Source organism: Callorhinus ursinus, unplaced genomic scaffold (assembly GCF_003265705.2).
Source record: "Callorhinus ursinus isolate GAN/ISIS: 27379988/994484 unplaced genomic scaffold, GSC_fseal_2.0 scaffold13, whole genome shotgun sequence".
Taxonomy (NCBI): domain Eukaryota; kingdom Metazoa; phylum Chordata; class Mammalia; order Carnivora; family Otariidae; genus Callorhinus; species Callorhinus ursinus.
This window is the reverse complement of record NW_027397075.1, coordinates 20,871,990-20,890,267: the sequence shown is the minus strand read 5'-3', so window position 1 is coordinate 20,890,267 and position 18,278 is coordinate 20,871,990. Positions and strand designations below refer to the sequence as shown.

Genomic DNA, 18,278 nt, shown 5'->3' with positions numbered 1-18,278 from the left:
GAGTGTTCTGGTGGGTCCCAGTGGGATTCAGAGCTGGAGACGCGGGTCTGGGGGGATGTTGGCCTGGAGAGGGTGGTGGCATCCACTGAAGGTGAGCTCTCCCCAGAGAGTGAGGCTGTGGACAGCGAGCAGAGCATGGAGCTGTGGGACCAGGGACATTGAAGGCACAGGCAGCCTGAGGAGCTGGGAAGAGAGGTCAAGGAGAAGCCAAGAGAAGGGGAGGAAACTCAGAGAAAGTGGCGTCATGGAAGCAGAGAGGAGAAACATCAGAGGGAGGCAAAGGTCAGATACCTCAGAGAGATCCAGGAGGTAAGCACGGAGGTTTCCCTCGATTCCGTGAGTTGGAGGTCGCTGGCGATCTTTGTTGGAAGAGTTTCTGGTGCCTGGAGAAAGGCGGGCAGTGACCGTGTATCCAGGAGCGGGTGGAGAGGTGAGGACATCTGAGGTAGCATTTGAGTCGTTGACGACACTAAGAGGTTAAGAGAGATCCACTTTTGAGGCTCTTACGACCTTGCAAAGGAAGATCTGGGGTCAACAAACTTGGGTGCAAAATCAGGTCACGTCACTAAGTGTGTGACCTTGGGCACAGCCTTTCTGAACTCGGTCATTCTCCTCCTTACAGTGGCGGAAGTGGTAGGACCCCAGTGGGGTTGTTGTGAGGGTCTGTGAAACGGGCGAGATGACAGTCAACCTTCACTTTCTGTTTATTCCAGTGACTTTCTCTAGGAAGGTAAACTTTATAAAACCGACCTACCAACCTACCTACCTTCCTTCCTCCCTCCCTCCTTCCCCCTCATCCTTACTCTTGTCAGTCGTCTGACAGCAAAACGGAAAAACAGCAGTCAGAGCCAATGAGCTCATCTCCTTTTCCATGTCGTCACCTCCAAGCAGATAAAACATTCATTTATTCCTTTGTAGTGTGACTCCACAGAAAATTTGGGAGAGCTCAGTTGACGAAAATAGCCACTCCTTTTAGTTGAGAAGCCATGAATATGGAGTGCGATTCCCTGTCACAGATGGAAATCCCTTCTTTGAGCCCTGCCCGGCTCAGAGGCCCTCCAGGGAGCTTGGCAGACTCCTCGTTTGGCATTTTCACTCCTGAACGGAGAGCGTGTCTCCCCCAGTGAGGGCGGGTGCTGCTGTGGGTCTGGGCAGCACCAGGAATTTGGGCTTATCTGCCTTCCCATCCGGTTTTATCTTTCGCAGACAGTTTTCTTTGCAGTTATGCTTTGCTGATCCTATCGCATCGATTCTGACCAGACTTTGTGGAGGAGTCTGGAAATATAGGCCCCCTCCCCCACCAAGCGGTATTTCCTGCACACGTTTCAGCTCTCAGAGCCTTCTTGTAAACTCTTACCCAGAAAGGGTCAATATTCCTGTGCTGCTATGGGGGTTAACATATCAGAAGGTTCTGGAGTAGCGTGAATTCTTTTGATAAGCAGAACTGTATCTAAATATATCTTAAGTGTTATAGGCCATGTTGCAGCTGAGGGGCTATTTTGACTCACTGTTTCTGCTTAATGGAGTTTGAGTTGGACATTGTTGCCAACCACAAAAAGATCTTGGAAAAATGTTTAGCTCTTCACCCACAGCATGGTTTTAAAATCTTTGGTAGTTCTTATGCACAAAATGTCTTTATTTTTATTTTTTAAGGATTTTATTTATTTATCTGAGAGAATGAAAGTGCGCGCACAAGGGGGGGAGGGGCAGAGGGAGAGGGAGGAGCAGGCTCCCCGCTGAGCAGGAGCCCTTCATGCCAGCCCGAGCCTGCGTCTGGCTCCATCCCAGGACACTGGTGCTCGCTTCGGCAGCACATATACCATCCCAGGACCCTGGAATCATGACCTGAGCCACTCAATCCCCCCAGAATGTCTTTATTTTTAAAATGTGATCTGCAAATAATAAGTTAAATCTCCTTTGTCACCACAGAGGTGACGAACGTAAGCTTTCGATACTTCTTTATCTAATCTGAGTGATGTCTGAGATTTATAATTGTTAATTCAGATTTTTTTTTTCTGGGAACTTAAAGAGCTTAGATTTTTCCGTGGTGTGATTCCTTTTTTTAATTAGCAGTGATGAGCAGCTACACTTCCCCATGAAACACTACCATCTTACTTATCACGGTCGCTTTCTTTGGAGATAGAATCGTTGCTTCCTTACGCCCTGCTCCATCTACATGGTGGTTTCATGCGGTAACAGGAGACTGACTTATTAACTGAGTAGGAAACCAAGAACAGCCCAAAGCTGTGGAGCTGTCTAACCAGCTGGTTGCACAGGAAATAAACCGCCAATGAGGCAGACAGCTAGCAACCACATTGCTTAAGAAAAAGGATCAGCTGCCTGGTTCAGCTGTGTGCCCTTCTGTGGAGAGATGTCCTGGTCCTGAGCGTGGTGGCTGCCCAGGTGGCCTTGAATGTCTTCCCTGCAGGCTCCCAGCTGGGAATGGAGCATCAGGTCTCTGCCAAGCCAGGCGGCATGGCCATGGGTCTGAGAGCTAGAGGGAGAAGGATGGCCAGGGGAGGAATAAGGAGAAGGGAAGACAAGAGAGGGGCGAGAGACACAGGAAGGAAAGGGGTGGGGGTTGGTAGACATCGGAGGTTGTCGACGATCCCAGACATTTAGATGAGAAGGGACTGTCCTTAGATGAGGAGACAGAGTTGCTGTCTTGTCTGCAGCACTAATTAGCACCGGAATCCCTGCAAGCCAGCTTGTGCTTCGTCCCTCCTCTGTAAACCAAGAGGGTCAGAGTCGGTGGTCTCTGCAAATCTCTGAGAAGCCGGAGAGGAGCTCCAGGGCTATGGTGCCCAGTCCTTGCTCCCACATTCCGGAGGGATATGCTTGACAAGGCCCTAGATGGATTTCTGGCCCAACTGGGAGCCTGAAGCTCTTCCTTGGGTTGCCATGTTTGTGGGACTCCCACCGCCAGCCAACCAGGCCTGCCCCCCGGGTTTGCCCATCCACACAGGGGTGCTGCCAGCACCGTCCTCCCTGAGGTTCCTGCGTTTGGAATTTGGATCATAAGTGGATGGATGGGATTCTTCCTGTTTCTTAATAAAGCTGTTTACTTTATTGTCTTCTGTGTTTGTACACAGAAATAGACTTGGGCAGACAGAAAGACAATTGATTTTATGAGAGCAATTTGGTTAAGGAATGTCTGAGAAAAAATATTGCCTTAGATATAAAGATGCTTATAGTTAGTTTTTTTTTTTTTGGTACACCCAACATCACCAGATAATTTATTTGGAATCAGAATTAGAAGAACATTTGACAGCTGAGAAATGTATGTTTATTCTTTTTTAAAAATTTTTATTGTTATGTTAATCACCATACATTACATCATTAGTTTTTGATGTAGGGTTCCATGATTCATTGTTTGTGCATAACACCCAGGGCTCCACGCAGAATGTGCCCTCTTTAATACCCATCACCAGGCTAACCCATCCCCCCACCCCCTCCCCTCTAGAACCCTCAGTTTGTTTTTCAGAGTCCATCGTCTCTCATGGTTCGTCTCCCCCTCTGACTTACTCCCCTTCATTCTTCCCCTCCTGCTATCTTCTTCTTTTTCTTTTTTCTTAACATATATTGCATTATTTGTTTCAGAGGTACAGATCTGTGATTCCACAGTCTTGAACAATTCACAGAGCTCACCATAGCACATACCCTACCCAATGTCTATCACCCAGCCACCCCATCCCTCCCAGCCCCCACCACTCCAGCAACCCTCAGTTTGTTTCCTGAGATTAAGAATTCCTCATATCAGTGAGGTCATATGATACATGTCTTTCTCTGATTGACTTATTTCACTCAGCATAACACCCTCCAGTTCCATCCACGTCATTGCAGATGGCAAGATCTCATTCCTTTTGACGGCTGCATAATATTCCATTGTGTATATATACCACATGTTCTTTGAGAAATGTATGTTTATTCTGATACAGTTGTACAACTAATCTAGGACCAATTACCAAATAAATTTTACATCCTTTCTTCAGGACTGGGGTTTTTCAATGACTTCACATTTAGGATACTCAAATTTGAAGTCTGGGAACATATTCTTGTCTGCTTTACCATACGTTTGCTTAGGCTTAAAAAGCTCCCTCTCTAGGTCTTGCTGGTACTCTGGGCCAGTATCAGTGGGTCCTCCAGATGCCTGTTGCTTAGTTCTGTATTCTCTAATCTTGTCCATGAAGAGTTTCTGTACAGGATCAAGTTCCTTATGAAATGCCACTGCTGTGACACCAATGTTCCTCCTCAAATGAACTGAGACTGCAGACCGAATGAGAGAGGAGAACCTGAAGAGCCTCTGAAGAATCATGGTGATTTTGTTACTTGCACTCAGTCCCAAGCTGCCAGAGCCTTTGCGGTCGCCACTGTTCTCAGCTTATAGTTAGTTTTACATGAAAAAAAAATTCGTTATACTGATTAGAATTTATTTATTTTAAAGATTTTTATTTATTTATTTGAGAAAGAGCACAAGCAGGGGGAGGGGCAGATGGAGAAGCAGGCTCCCACTGAGCAGGGAGCCTGATGCAGGACTCCATCCCAGGACCCTGAGATCATGACCTGAGCCGAAGGCAGATGCTTAACTGACTGAACCACCCAGGTGCCCCTGATTTGGATTTAGAAATAATTTGGGGGGAGTTCATCCTGGGTAGCAGTCCAGGAACACCAAAACTCCAGACATTTCATTCATCTTTCTTAAAAAAAAAAACTCTACATCTAGGGGCGCCTGGGTGGCTCAGTTGGTTAAGCATCTGATATCACCTCAGGTCATGATCCCGGGGTCCTGGGACCGAGTCCTGTGACAGGCTCCTTGCTCCGCAGGGAGTCTGCTTCTCCATCTGCCCCTCTCCCTGCTTGTGTTCTCTCTCTCTCAAATAAATAAGTAAAATCTTTTTTTCAAAACCTCTACATCTAGATTTTTTTCTAAAACCTTTCTTCCCCTTTGGTCCTCCTTTTCCCCTCTGCTCCTCTGAATGTTTAGACAAGGCCTCAGTTGTTTAGACCAATATTTACATCCCTCGTGCCCACGACTTGGGCATAACAGTCCCGTCGTTTTGAAGGGTGGCCCACAGTCAGAGGAGGTGGCAGGTGGCTGGCCGGCGGGTGGACAAGGTCCGTTCATTCATTATCCATTTTGTTCTTCTTCCCCAACAACTAACCCAGCTTTAGTTTTTAGCCCGTCCGCTTCCTATGAGATGTCCCCCTCACTCTTATTTCAGCTATAATACTTGGTATGTGCATTGTCGTCTGAACACCACTCAGGGAGCCCTATAGATACTAAAGCAGAGCTTCATCTGACCTTGAGCTGGACTAGGACAGTGGTGCTTGCACGGTTGAGGGCAGGCACAGAGCAGCGGGAGTGCACTTGACCCTCCACCTTCTTGCACTGGGTTCTCCGCCCCAACCCCGGTGGAGGCTGACTGCACACCTCGCCGCCGGGCACGCCCAACTCAGCACTGCACACCCTCCGCGTGTTTTCCTCGATCGTGTTCCCAGATGTCGGAGCCTTTGTTTCTCCTCTCGTCCTTTCCCTCTAAATTTGCTCCGGGAACTCTTTCTAGAATTTCTGAGAAGGCTTTCCACCCCGCTGGGCTGTGCGCGTGCGCGCATGCGTGTGCTCACTCTGCAGGAGCCTGGGAGGAAGCCCGCAAGCTGGTAACGCAGTAGATAGCGGGTCTCAGGTTTCAGACGTTGTTAGGCCCGAGCCTTTATTAGAGGTCAAGGCAGCTCATAAAGCGGGCGGTGCCATTCCAAGGGCGCTGAGTGGGGAAGGATGGCGGACTGTCCGGGCGGCCTGCAAGCGCAGGAAGGGGAAGCCCGTGGCAAGTCCGCTAAGGATGGCTTGACGAGCATTTTTGCAGCCAGGGTGGGGCAAGTGTAATACAAAGTTGTGGTTTTCCTAGGTCTCATCAGGCTCTCTGCTTCCTGTGTGAGGCAGCAACTCCGGGGAAAGAAGTTGCTGGCTGTGGGCTTTTTCGTGGTGGTAGTTTGTGCTAATTTACTTTTTTTATGGAGTACTCCTTGTTATTAGTGATTCTCCATAATGGCTCTTTATGGTGGTCAGGAGGAGATAACATAATGATGGAGAGGTGTGGGGATCTGCTGGGGCTCACCCGGAAAACCTCTGGCTCCCGAGGTTACATCAAGCTCTAGTAGGATTTATTGTTTTGCCCATAATAGATCTCCTGGACTCTGAGCCCTGGAGTGTGGTCATCATATTATGAATTTTACATTTCGCTGGGATCTGTAAACCCACTAGAGAGTAATTTTTTTTTTTGAACATGTGAATTCTCCAGGGATTTCTGGCCTTTGGGGAAAAGAAAATCTCCCCCTTTCCACTGGAAACATCCTGGGAGCCGAGGGAAGAGGCTGCGGGAGGAGGGGATGCTGGTGGGAGGATATGGCGAGGAGGGGCGTGATGCCTGCCCCTGACCTGGCCTCCTGTTCTAGAAGATTGAAATCCACAGGGATGAAATGTGAGCGTGGCTCCTTCACCCGGGTGTGTCCCGGTCTAGGTATTTCTGGATCAGCTAGTTTGCAGGCCCTTGAATTTCTTGTTAGTTGCTATGACCTTGTTTTTGCTCCATTTCATGTGGTTGTATTCATTTCTGGTCTGGAGAATAACGGAATGTGGGAGTGCTCACTGGATGCTCAGAATGGTCCCAGGTATTCCCGGAAGGAAGCCTGGTTTCACTGGTCGGAACTAAGCCAAGAGGGCAAGCTCAAGGCCACACACCCACACACTGGCCCCTTAGATTTAATTTCTGCCTTCATCTGAGAGTCGATTTGCACAGTTGATACCGCACTGCCTCTGCTATTTGGTGAAATGGTGACACATGATCACATCCAGGCTGGAGGCAGGTCTGCAGTATGAAGGAACCCCGCTCCCTTCAAGGCTTGAATCTGCCACTGTTTGCAGTGAGAGGGGAAATTCACTAGGCTGGTTTCAAGTCCTCTGGGGCAGAGTAGCAAGGAAGTGGGCTGGTTTTTTTTCCCCAAGACAGGAATGGGGTCGCACTCATTCTGAAAAGAAACATAGTAGTGTTCACTGCTCTCTTGTAGAGCACACATCAGTGTCTTTTTAAAAGGATCACGAACTTTCCAAGCCCTCTTTATAATCCTTACACAGGGCAAAATTCAATATAATATGTCGATTTAAATGAACACCATGACTTTTTAATGTTATCTGTCACCTCTACTCCTGGAGACCTCAGAATATCCTTTTGAGTCATTAGCATTTCATAATCCTAGAACTATAGCAGACAGAGAAGGAGCCTTAGAGGTTATGTAGTGTTGAGTTACTTTTGCTATTTTTTTTTAAAGATTTATTTATTTTTTAAAGAGAGGGAGAGAGAGTCACAAGCTGACTCCCTCCTGAGTGCAGAACCCGACATGGGGCTCCATCCCACAGCCCTGAGATCAGGATCCCACAACACAGAGATCAGGACCTGAGCTGAAACCACAAGTCAGATGCTCAACTGACTGCACCACCCGGGTGCCCCTGGGTTACTTTTGCTCTTAAGACCATGGTTCCTGCAGCCAGACCACTGGGGTGTGAATCTTGGCTCTGACATTCGTAGCTCTGTGGACTTAGAGGGACTTGCTGCTTTCTGCCCCAGTTTCCTTACTTGTATAATAGCATTAACAGGAATAATTGCTTCATCGGTGTGTTTTGTCTGGCACATAGTAGGCGTTCACTAAATATTAGCATCCAAACTGCCATTTTATAGAAGAGAAAAGTAAAACTGGCATCTCTAGATGGTGACCTCCTGACCCCAGGATTCATTGCACACAATTAACATCCAGTGTATTTATTTTCTACTTCTCTCATGCTCCATGTCCATCCATCTCTCGGTCTGGTCAACATTTCTTTGGCTGTTACTGTATAGTGTGTGGTCGCCGGACTTGGCACTGGGACAGAAAAGTGGTTAGGACACAGCCCTGCCCTTGAGCCTCCCAGCCTGGGGGGTGGGCGGGTGCTGGGCTCCAGACCACCGTGCTGGCTGCTGCCTCGTCCCTTCCTCAGCATCCCCACAACGGATGGCATGGCCAGCTATGGAGTGGGCTGAGATGGTTTCCAGAAGGGGTGACGGCTGCATTGAGGCTAATCAGTGAGTAGGAGCTGGTGGGCGAAGGCTGAAGAAGGCGAGGTATTCCAGGCATCTCACGAACAGAGAGGGGCTGCAGGAGCCCTGAGGATCGCAGGAGCCCTGAGGATCGCAGTATTGCCAGACGTAAAGTGTCCAAAGAGGGGAGCCCCTACACTGCCTTCACAAGAAGTTAAACGACAACACGAGCTTTATATGCCCGGCTTAAAGAACGATGATACCGCGTCAGACCCGCAAGCTAGCATGCCCCACCCACACTCACAGCTGCATTATTCACCAGCCCCGAGGTGAGAGCAACCCAAGGGTCTGTCAGCGGGTGAGTGGATAGACTAAATGGAAGGAAATATATAAAATACATATATATTCATATATATAATATTTCCTTAATATACAAAAAGGAAGGAAATTCGGACACCTGCTACCACGTGGATGAACCTCCAGGACATTATTCTGAGTGAAATAAGCCAGTCACCAAAGGGACAAATCCTGTGTGGTTCCACTTACAGGTGATGCTTAGAGTTTTCAAATTCATGGAGACAGATGGTGTGGAGTGATGGTTGGTAGGAAGGGGAGGGCTGGGGGAGGGGAATGGAGACTTGACGCTTAATGATAAGGAGCTTCAGTTTGGGAAAATGAAACAAGTTCTGGAGATGGATGGTGGTGATGATTGCACGAACATGGGATGTACTTAATGCCACTGAACTATGCATTTAAAAATGCATTTAAAATTTTATGTTATGTAGACTCCCCCCCACCCCATGCCACCCACAGCAGTGTAAACTGTGTCACAGAATAGTGATCTAAGGGAAGAGATGTCCCCGCAGATTGCCTGGGCAGGGACGCTTTCCTCCAGTGGCTCGTGAAGGGTGATCATGACAACATTTGTTGGTCTGACCACCACCTGCTTCTTCCAAGCACGTTAATGTGCAATCACATTCAGTCCTATGATTGGGTATGGTTACTGTCCCCATTGCACAGATGAGGAAGCTCAGCAAGGTTAGGGACCCAGACCTGCATCCTGCAGTGGATGTGGGGTGGGGATAGGATGGGGACCTCCCTGTGAGCCTCCCTACAGTCCCATGGGAGGGACGGGGCCAGGCGAGGGCCTGTGGAGGGATGCGGGAATTGGCCTCTCACTGCTGCTTACCTCTGAGAAGCAGCCTTTTTATTTGTGCCTGTAAGAGTTTGAAGGTTTTACACAGTCTGTCTTCCTCACTGAATAAACCCATGAGGCTGGCAAGTTCATCTTTTTGAGGGCAGCACGTTAGTGGTCACCTGCATAATAGTTATTAATATAGTACTATGATTATATTGCACATTTTGCAGTAAACTAAAAAAAAAAATGACTTATTAGCTCTTGGGTTCTTGACAGCGATATGTTCAGTGGCAGCAGCTCTCTTCCAAATTTGCCAACACATTGTGGGCATTGCTTTTTTGGAGTTGGACCAAACGGACACCTTTAAAGATTCGATGGGTGGATACAAACTTATATTTAAATAGCTGCTTTTTTGAGGTTACTGTACTGGGCCTTTGCCACTTGGTTTCCTGACTCTGTAACATTCCTTACAGGGATGTGATGGCTGGATATAGGGGTGGGGGGGTCTGTGTTAACCTCATTTGACAAGCTGGAGAAAGAAAGGAGAGGCCAAGAGACCTTTCTTTGCTCCTGTTCAGCAATTGTTTGGACACATCTGCTCCATGCCAGGCACTGTCTGGGCGTTGATCACTGTCACCAGTGAGCTCACTCAGAGCCTCACACTCCTGCCTGCTCTCTTCTGGAGCGCTGCCATTCTGAGTTGGTGGGATTTCAGGGCTTCACGAGATACTTGCCGTTTTATAATAGGTGTCTGACTCTTCCCAGGTTGCGGGAAGGGAATTTGGCCATAGCGTCCCTTACCCCCATAGCATCGACATCAGACTCTAAAAACCCCAGGCTTTTCTTACAAAGGTTCTCCTTCAAACCATTCTCGTGGATTCTGGCTAATATGGAGTTTCTTTTGGCAGCTTGTTCATTGCTCACTCCTTACTGCCTTTCCTGCTTGAGACTTCCCGCAGGGTGAAAGGCTAGAACAGTGGGTTTTGTCTGAAGCAGAGCCATCCATGGCACAGTAACTGCTTTCAGATGCTGGCGAGGTGGCCCAGACTTGGGATGGTGACCCGGAGGTGAAAGGCTACAGATCCCATTACAACCTGGAGCCAATCCACCTCCAGACTCCAGGGCGTTGGGGCCGAGAAAGGAGGAGGGATAGGGTGACATAGGCACTAGATAGCAGCGAGAAGTAGGCATGGGAAAGTCTAAGAGTGGGGCTTTAGTCTCTAGAGACATTTTTGTCAAAGGCATTGCCTATGTTAATACAAAAATATCAACGATGCAGTCCTACAGTCTTGGAACATAGGGTGCTTGTCCAGAAGCTACGTGCGTATTATATGTGAACATATACGGTAGATGGACGTGAATTACAAAGCACTAGGTTCAGACACGGGTTTTTGTTTTGTTTTTTTTTTTTTCTTTTGATAATCTGGAGAAAGGGTGAAATCTTAGTTACGTTGTTTAGCGCCCCCAAAAAGGAGCGCAGGTCTGAAACCATCTTAGAAGATTGAAACTCTCTTCCTTGCCGGGTCTTGGGTCCAGTTGAGCCTCCTCCCCTGGGCGTGGCTGGTGGGTCACCCATGCTCTAGGCATGACTGTGGCGGGGTGGGGGGGCTCAGCGAGGTGGTGACTTGAACACATAGCCCCGGAACAGGGAGCTGCAGGGGTTAATGAAGTAGGAGGCAGGTGAGGGTCTCCATGGCTCACCCTAGAAATACCAGCCCACGGCCGGTTTCCATTGTCTGAGATCCTTTGAGATTCTGTCAAGTAGAGATTTGGGGAAAAAACAAAAAACAACAGGCACAAAAAATTAGAAGATATAATTTTGTGGCAAGATGTAGAGAGTCACTGAGTTCAGCTATGATCTGAAACGAACAAAGAGGCCATAATCTGAGTTCTGAGATCTCTTTTATTGTATTCCTGTTTCCTCAAAAGCCTCTTTTTGTTTGTCCTCTTTCTAATTGTTTTCTCTTCCCGGCTAGAGTTCAAAGGGTAGAGCCGCAAGCATGGAAATGTTGCTTCTATTGAAAGTGGTGAAATTGTACCTCCATTTTTATTCCCTGTGAGAGAGTGGGGTTATTTTTCAAAAAAGGTTTGTTTGGGAAGAAATAGATCTACGGTCTACAGAGACGGTACCAGAATTTACTAGGAAGTAGGAAGTATTCTGTGGAAGGGGGCCAGAGACGTTCGAGAAAGACGCGTCCTTGAGGTCTAGGCTGGGATTTTGTTTCTTTTCCTTCTGGCATCCTCTCTGGTGTGTAGGATTTTCTCCTATCCCTGATTTCCCTGTGTGTTTGGTATAGCTGGGCCTGCCCTCAGGAGCCAAAAGACTCTGGGTCTGCTGTCATCTGCACCCACCCCTGTTAACTCCCTGGACTAAAGCTGCCTGCCCTTGGGAGCAGCCGAGGGCACAGAAGGAGCCGGAAGCCCTGACAGGTGTTATGTAGTGAGCCACATCAGCTGTGCTCCCCAAGACGCTGGGGAGGTGTGGGAATCTCGTTCAGGCCTTTCATGCTCAATGTAAGGCTTCGGGGACAACCGGTGGGTCACTTCTGCTTCTAACTGTGCCTTCAGCTGCCATGGGGGGCTACGGCTGATAGGTTGGGTCCACAGGTGGTGGTGCCGCTGAATTTCAGACGATCCTTCTTTATTTTTTTTGAAGATTTATTTATTTATTTGAGAGAGACAGACAGCATGAGGTGGGGGGTGCGGCAGAGAGAGAGGGAGAAGCAGACTCCCCGCTGAGCAAGGAGTTTGATGTGGGGCTTGATCCCAGGGCCCTGAGATCATGACCTGAGCTGAAGGCAGATGCTTAACCCACTGAGCCACCCAGATGCCACTGAATTTCAGACGATGTGTTCTGTGACTTTTGTAGGAGATGTGCACTTCTGAGCAGAACCTGGTATGAAGCATTTAGCACTCTGGTACTTTGGTGAAGAGGCGGTTTGTAGGGGGCTGTGCCGTGGTCCCTGCAGGCCATTTGCCATAACTTCTGCAAAGACAGACAACCCTGCCTTCATGGATCCCTAGTTCCCTCTGAGCGAACACTATCTTTTAACAAGGGAGCGTGCTAAGTAACCCTCCTTGCAGCTTTTCCTGGGTCGAGGGTCATGAGGAGCGTGGGCTAGTGTGGGTGCACTTGAGCTTGACGCGGTGGCTCATCAGGGTGGCCAGGGGAGCCAAGGAGGACATGGCGGTGGCTGGCACCCGGGCGTCTGGGCTAGCTGGCCTCCAGGGAGCCGCTCGCTATGAGGGGAGGGCTGGGATTCATTGCCTTTTGGTTTTGATTTTACTTGTCTTCTGGTGATGGATAACGGTGGTGGAAGTTTGGGCCTGTTTCTGATTAGTGAAATGACCCTTCACCTGAGACTAAGTGCAAAACGCTCTCCTGAGTCTCCTGAACCCAGGTTTTTCCGATGGTGAGTTTAATGGCCTCCGGGCCATTCTCCGGGCTGAGAAAATGAAAGACGTGGTGTGTGGGGGATTGCAGCTTTTTGTTTAGAGAGAGGGAGGAGGGGGTCACGCTGAGCTGGTATAGGCACGGCTTGGCTTCCGCTCAGGAAGGGAAAGCTGCAGGTGGAACGCCGGCTGGGGGTACAGGCGGGGAGTGTCTGTGGCTGCCAGATGAGGGCACCAGGCGCTTTGCGGCCAGAGACCGCCTTGTCCCTTAGGAGAGGACCACGCCCACCCCACCTGTTCTGTTACAGGAGACAGCCTGGACACCAGGATGATTTCTATACCTGGAGCTGCTTCAAGCGATTCTAGAACATTCAGGAAATATTTAGAACACCTAACATGTGCCGGGCATTGTATTAGGAGCTTGGAAATTTCAAGTACAACCAAATAACTGAGTTTGACCTTGGAGCTGCTACCCTGGGTTCGGGGCTGTGATTTATTTATTTATTTATTTATTTATTTATTTATTTATATTTAATCTTTATTTATTTGAGAGAGAGAAAAAGAGAGAGAGAGAGAATCTGTAGCAGACTCCATGCTGAGTGTAGAGCCCAAGGTGGGGCTCAATCTCACAACCGCGAGATCATGACCCGAGCAGAAAACGAGAGTGGGATGCTCCACCAGCTGAGCCACCCAGGCGTCCCTGGGGCTGCATTTTAAAATAAGAGAAGTGCTTTTCAAGTGCTTATTTCTTAGTCTTTTCGGTGATCAGATTCTTAGCTGCATCTTGGTGGTCTTTTTCTAAGCATTTTCTTTTCCAGCTGTGGTAAAACACACCAAGTTCACCATCTTAAGGGCACAGTGCAGCATGAAATGCGTCCAGGCCATGCAGCTGTTCCCACCATCCACCAGCAGGTCTGCCTCCTCTTCTCACACTGAAACTCTGAACCCATTGAACAGCTCTCCATTCTGCCCTCTCTGCTTGAAGTTATTTTGAAATAAAACAGTGCTGGAAAAACTCCAGAGAATGCTCTCAGGAGAAGGACCTAGATGATTCATTAGATCATTCATTCACTCCCCGAACGTCCCTCTCGGCAGCGTCCTGTGTGTGCTGCTGTCTGTGGTACGTGTTCCAGCTTCCAAACCACGTGGAACCCAGACTTTGGTCTCCAGAGGTTGATCAACTCATAGAGGAGACAAGGATGCACACAAATGGGTCCTTAAATGGGTCACAGAGGCTGCAGGGCAAGCCTGGAGGTGCCGCAGTGCCCCAGATCCTTCCCAGTTCTCAGTGTGGGAGGGACTCCTGTCTCTCTGTCCTCGGTTGGAGCATCCAACTTCAGGTGCTGGCGGCCATAGTCCAGTGGCTAGGAGAGGGTACTGGTGTCACTTTTAAAAATGCACCCACCTGCAGGGCAGTCCTGAGCCCGGGTTAGCCTTTCTGGCCGAGGACACTGGGTGGGTTTGTGGCAGTGGTAAGTCGGGGCGGGGGGTGGTGGAAAGAACCAAACCCCAGCCATGGGAACACACTGCCCAGAGCAGCATCTGGGTCCCTCTGGAATTGCGAGCAGACTCTTGTCCTTGGCTGGGGGTAGGTTGGAGTCGGAGACCTGTGCCCTGCCTGTGACTTAGCCCACTCTCATCATCGGACCTTCTGCTGCACTTTCTTCTCTCTGTCTCCCTCACACACAAACTCAATCCCTCCTCTCCCTTGAAATCGCTTTCGTGCTGTTTAACCTTTCTACCCTGGTCTCTCTTCCTCTGCTGCTGCTTTTATGGTGGTTTCTGCTGATGGATCACCTGGACGAGATGCCCCCGGCTTTGTGAACAGCAATTAGTGCTCCCCCCCGAGAAGGGGCTCAGTTGCCTGGCAGCCTTGGCTCGCAGGGCAGATTGGGCCTGACTCTCTTCACGTGAAAGTAGGTTGTCGATGAGCTCGGATGCCCAAGCTTACTGCACGGGCTCTTGCCAACCCCTCCTGATCTCATTGTGGTGTACATTTTCAAGATTGTATCACATTAGCTCAGGAGAATTCAGGAGAGAAAAATGTACTAGTAAAGCAAAAAAAAAAAAAAAAAGAAAAGAAAAGAAAATGATGATTTCTTTCATTATATTATAACCCAGATGAAAATGAAACTGACTCCACTGGGCTGTGTTCTGAGAGAACCCGCGGAATGTATGTGTGGAGGTGGGTGGGTTATAAGGCATGGAGACACCTAGCCTCAGGTTAAAAGGACTTTGTGTTTTGCTTTCTTCTTTGGATTCCTTGTAGGATTGGTTTTCTTGGGAAATCATGATTTTAGGGAAAAGATGAGACAGGGTGTGTAGTTGGCAAGATCCTTCCAGTGTCGGCTTTGTGAGACACGGAGGCAGTGCCGGCCACTGAGGGCGGACTGGTGCTACTTTTGGAGATCAGGTTGTTTGTTGTTGGCCAGACTGTTGCACACGCAGGAATGTGGGATCATTCTTTTCTGTTTTTCAGTAGCTTTACTGAAATACAATTTACATGCTATACAATGCACCCGTTTTGAATGTGCAGTCTGGTGGGTTTTAGTATACTCCCAGAATTTTGCAACCATCGTCCCCAGTAATATTAGAACATCTCTGTCCCTCCCCAAAGAAATGCGGTGCCCATTATCAGTCAGTCCCCGTGCGCCCGTCCCCTCAGCCCCAGGAAACCACGGCCCTACTTTCTCTCTCTATGGATTTTCCCATCCTGGACATTTCCTATGCATGGGAATCACGCACTACGTGGTATTTCGTGACTGACTTTTTCACTCGGCACCACGTGGTCAGGGCTCACCGCATCGTAGCGTGGAGTGGAATGGCATTCTGTTGTGTGGATATACACGCTGTGTACCTGTTCACCCGTGGATGGCTATGTGGGTTATTTCCAGTTTTTCGCTATTATGAAAAATGCTGTTGCGAACGTTTGGGCATCAGTCTCTATGAGGACATATATTTTCCGTTCTCATGGGCTGATACTTGGGAGTGGAATTGCTATTGAATGTGGTAACTCTGTGTTTAATACCTGGAGAAACTTTGAAGCTGTTTTTCAGTGTGGCTGCACCATTTACGCTCCCGTCAGCAACAGATCAGAGGTCTGTCCTCCGTTGTCTGTCTTTTTGATTCTAGTGGATGTGATGTGGTGTCACACTGTGGTTTTGATCTGCATTTCACTAATGACTAGTAAGGTCCAGCATCTTTTCACGTGATTATTCACCATTCTTAGGTTTTCTTTGGAGAGACGTCTAATCAAATCTTTTGTTCATTTTTTAGTTGGGGCTTTTTGTTGTTGTCACTGAGTTGTGAGAGTCCTTTATATATTCTGGGTAGAAGTTCCTTATCAGATATATGATTGGCTGGTGTTTTCTCCCAGTCTGTGACTTATCTTTTCATTTTCTTGATGATGTCATTTCAAGCACAGATGTTTTATTTTTTGATGAAGTCCAACTCACCAGTTTTTCTTTTGTTGCTGTGCTTTTGGTGTCTTATCTGAGAATTCACTGCCCAACTTGAGGTCATGAAAATTCATTCTTGTATGTTCTTTTAAGAGTTTTATAGTTTTAACTTCAACTTAGGTCTATGGTCCACTTCTTGATTAAGATCTTTCACTTTTCCCACAGTAAAAAATGTTCCTGGACTCATTCAGGTTTCAGTAAGATAGATGTGAATTTTCTTTCATGCTCTTTATTTTTTAACACAACATATCTATTGGCCGTCCCCTGCTGGGTAAGCGTCAAGGCTGCGGAGATGGCCGTGAGAGTTGGCACGTGGACAGGCAGGGGACAGATATCCCTGCCAGAATCTCTCACGCATCTTTGGACCGATGACAGGGAGAATGGTCACACGGGCAACTTGCAGGCGGGAGATGGACTTCAGGACCTTGGCACTGAGCAAAGGAAAGCTTGACCTCTTGACCAGCATCACAGGTGACAAAGCAAATGAGCCATCAGAGAGAGACCTCGTGGGATGGCGCAATTGAGTCGTGGCTCCAGGGCAGTCTGCCAGGCAAGCTGTCGGAAGGGCAGACAGTGATCAACAGTTTTGCTGGGGTGCTGTCATGTAGGTATTTGATAAAGCTCTCTCTCCATTCTTGCTTTCGGTGTTTTCGGGTTTTTTTTGTTTTTGTTTGTTTGACGTCCTGCCCCTCACCCTCCTGCAAAAGGTGCAGGAGCTTTCTTAAGCACAACTTTGGTTTCCCTCCCAAGTCCCCCAAGGATCAGCTATAACTTTTGGGGAAGGGGGGGGAGGTGAGATGCTAGGCTTATTTTTACCAAAAACCAAGACCAGTGGCACAGGATGGAAGTCACGAGATGCGATGACCTCATAGGATGTTCTCTCCTGAGGCATGAATCATAAAAGCAAGTTGAGTGGTAGCCTGTCGAGATGAACTTTAATACTTTGTAACTTGAGTTCCAGGCCAGGTTTCAAAACAGTTTGGGCACATTGCCAGACAGAGCTCAGCCCTCTGGCAAACTGAGTGATAGTGGAGAGCGCGGGTTGGTCTTCGGTGCTGATCTCGGTTGTTTGTACACATGCCTGCAGACCGTCATCCGCACACACAAGTACGCACTGTGTGCACTTATTCTCCAGGGAAGCTCTGCTTCGTGTTTAATGTTCTTCCATCCACCTCTTGAGTTTAAAATCTTGAGGGAAGTACTGAAAATCAAATGGGGTCATCTCTCCTGCATGAAAATGAGAGCCAGTATTTAAAATTCTGCATTTGTGTAACTAGTCAAATGTGGAGTACCAGTTCTCATCACAAAATGATACATGTCCATGATTTACCTTTGGAGAGCAGGTTCTCCTTGGTGTAATTGAAATGAACTTTTCAGAATTTTCTTATTAAATATGGAAGTACACCTATACCTCCCCTCTCCCAGGGTACAGACCGAGGCTGTATAATATATAGTAGATGATTTTTAGCAAATGTGGCTCTTCGGTTTCTTCCTCCTAAACCCCAGGATTGACATAGGTTTATTACTGCCACAGTAGATAGAGATGTATTGCTGAATGCGTCTCTTGTTTACACCGAGAAAGTCTCTCCAGAGCGCTTACTTAAACATTTCTCTGGGTATTTATAGCCCTGTACAACAGGAAACCATATGATTCTAGATTGGAATCCAAGACACTCAAACCCACAGTTAATTTTCAGAGCCAAATTTTTTGTATTGCTTCTCTGGGATTATGCTAATCATCCAATTCAGATTCACTTGAACGCACATTTTTGAGAGCCTGCTGTGTGCTAAGGCGGTGGTGGAGATACCTGATAAGATGTGGTTCAAGAATGGTTTAGCGAGGAGAGAGTCTGGACAGTATCCAGAGAGGCGTGTTGTGTTGGGACTAAGTGAATCTAAACATCCTTTCCTAGGTTGTCTCATTACTTTTGAAAATCAGCTCTGTGCTCCATCAGTGAACACTGTTGTCTGTCTTTTCTCTTTGCAGAGCCTGAGGGGTTGCACTTTGCAGTCTTTGTCACAGGGGTGGGCCGTCATCTGGTAATTTAATGACCAACATCCAGAATTCCCCAAAATAGGAGTTTACTCATATTTTTAATGTTTATATTTTCTCAAATTGGGTCCCCCCCATCCCCGCCCCTAGGTGTACTGGTTTTCTAAATAAGAGCAGCAACAACAAAATTCCCCCCATGACGAGGCGTAGGCAGAGGTGCTTTGTGG

At 48.0% G+C, this 18,278-nt stretch overlaps 2 protein-coding genes across 2 annotated transcripts in view; one reads left to right on the top strand and one right to left on the bottom strand.

Annotated features, from left to right (window-relative positions):
• The window catches only part of KIF26B (kinesin family member 26B), a 444,580-nt gene that overhangs the window by 10,685 nt on the left and 415,617 nt on the right, over nucleotides 1-18,278 (top strand). The window lies entirely within an intron of this gene.
• Nucleotides 3,989-4,423, bottom strand: LOC112828834 (ATP synthase peripheral stalk subunit F6, mitochondrial-like). Its single transcript, XM_025878084.2, has one exon. It carries the CDS (start codon nucleotides 4,313-4,315, stop codon nucleotides 3,989-3,991), a length of 327 nt encoding a protein of 108 aa, XP_025733869.1. The 5' UTR covers nucleotides 4,316-4,423.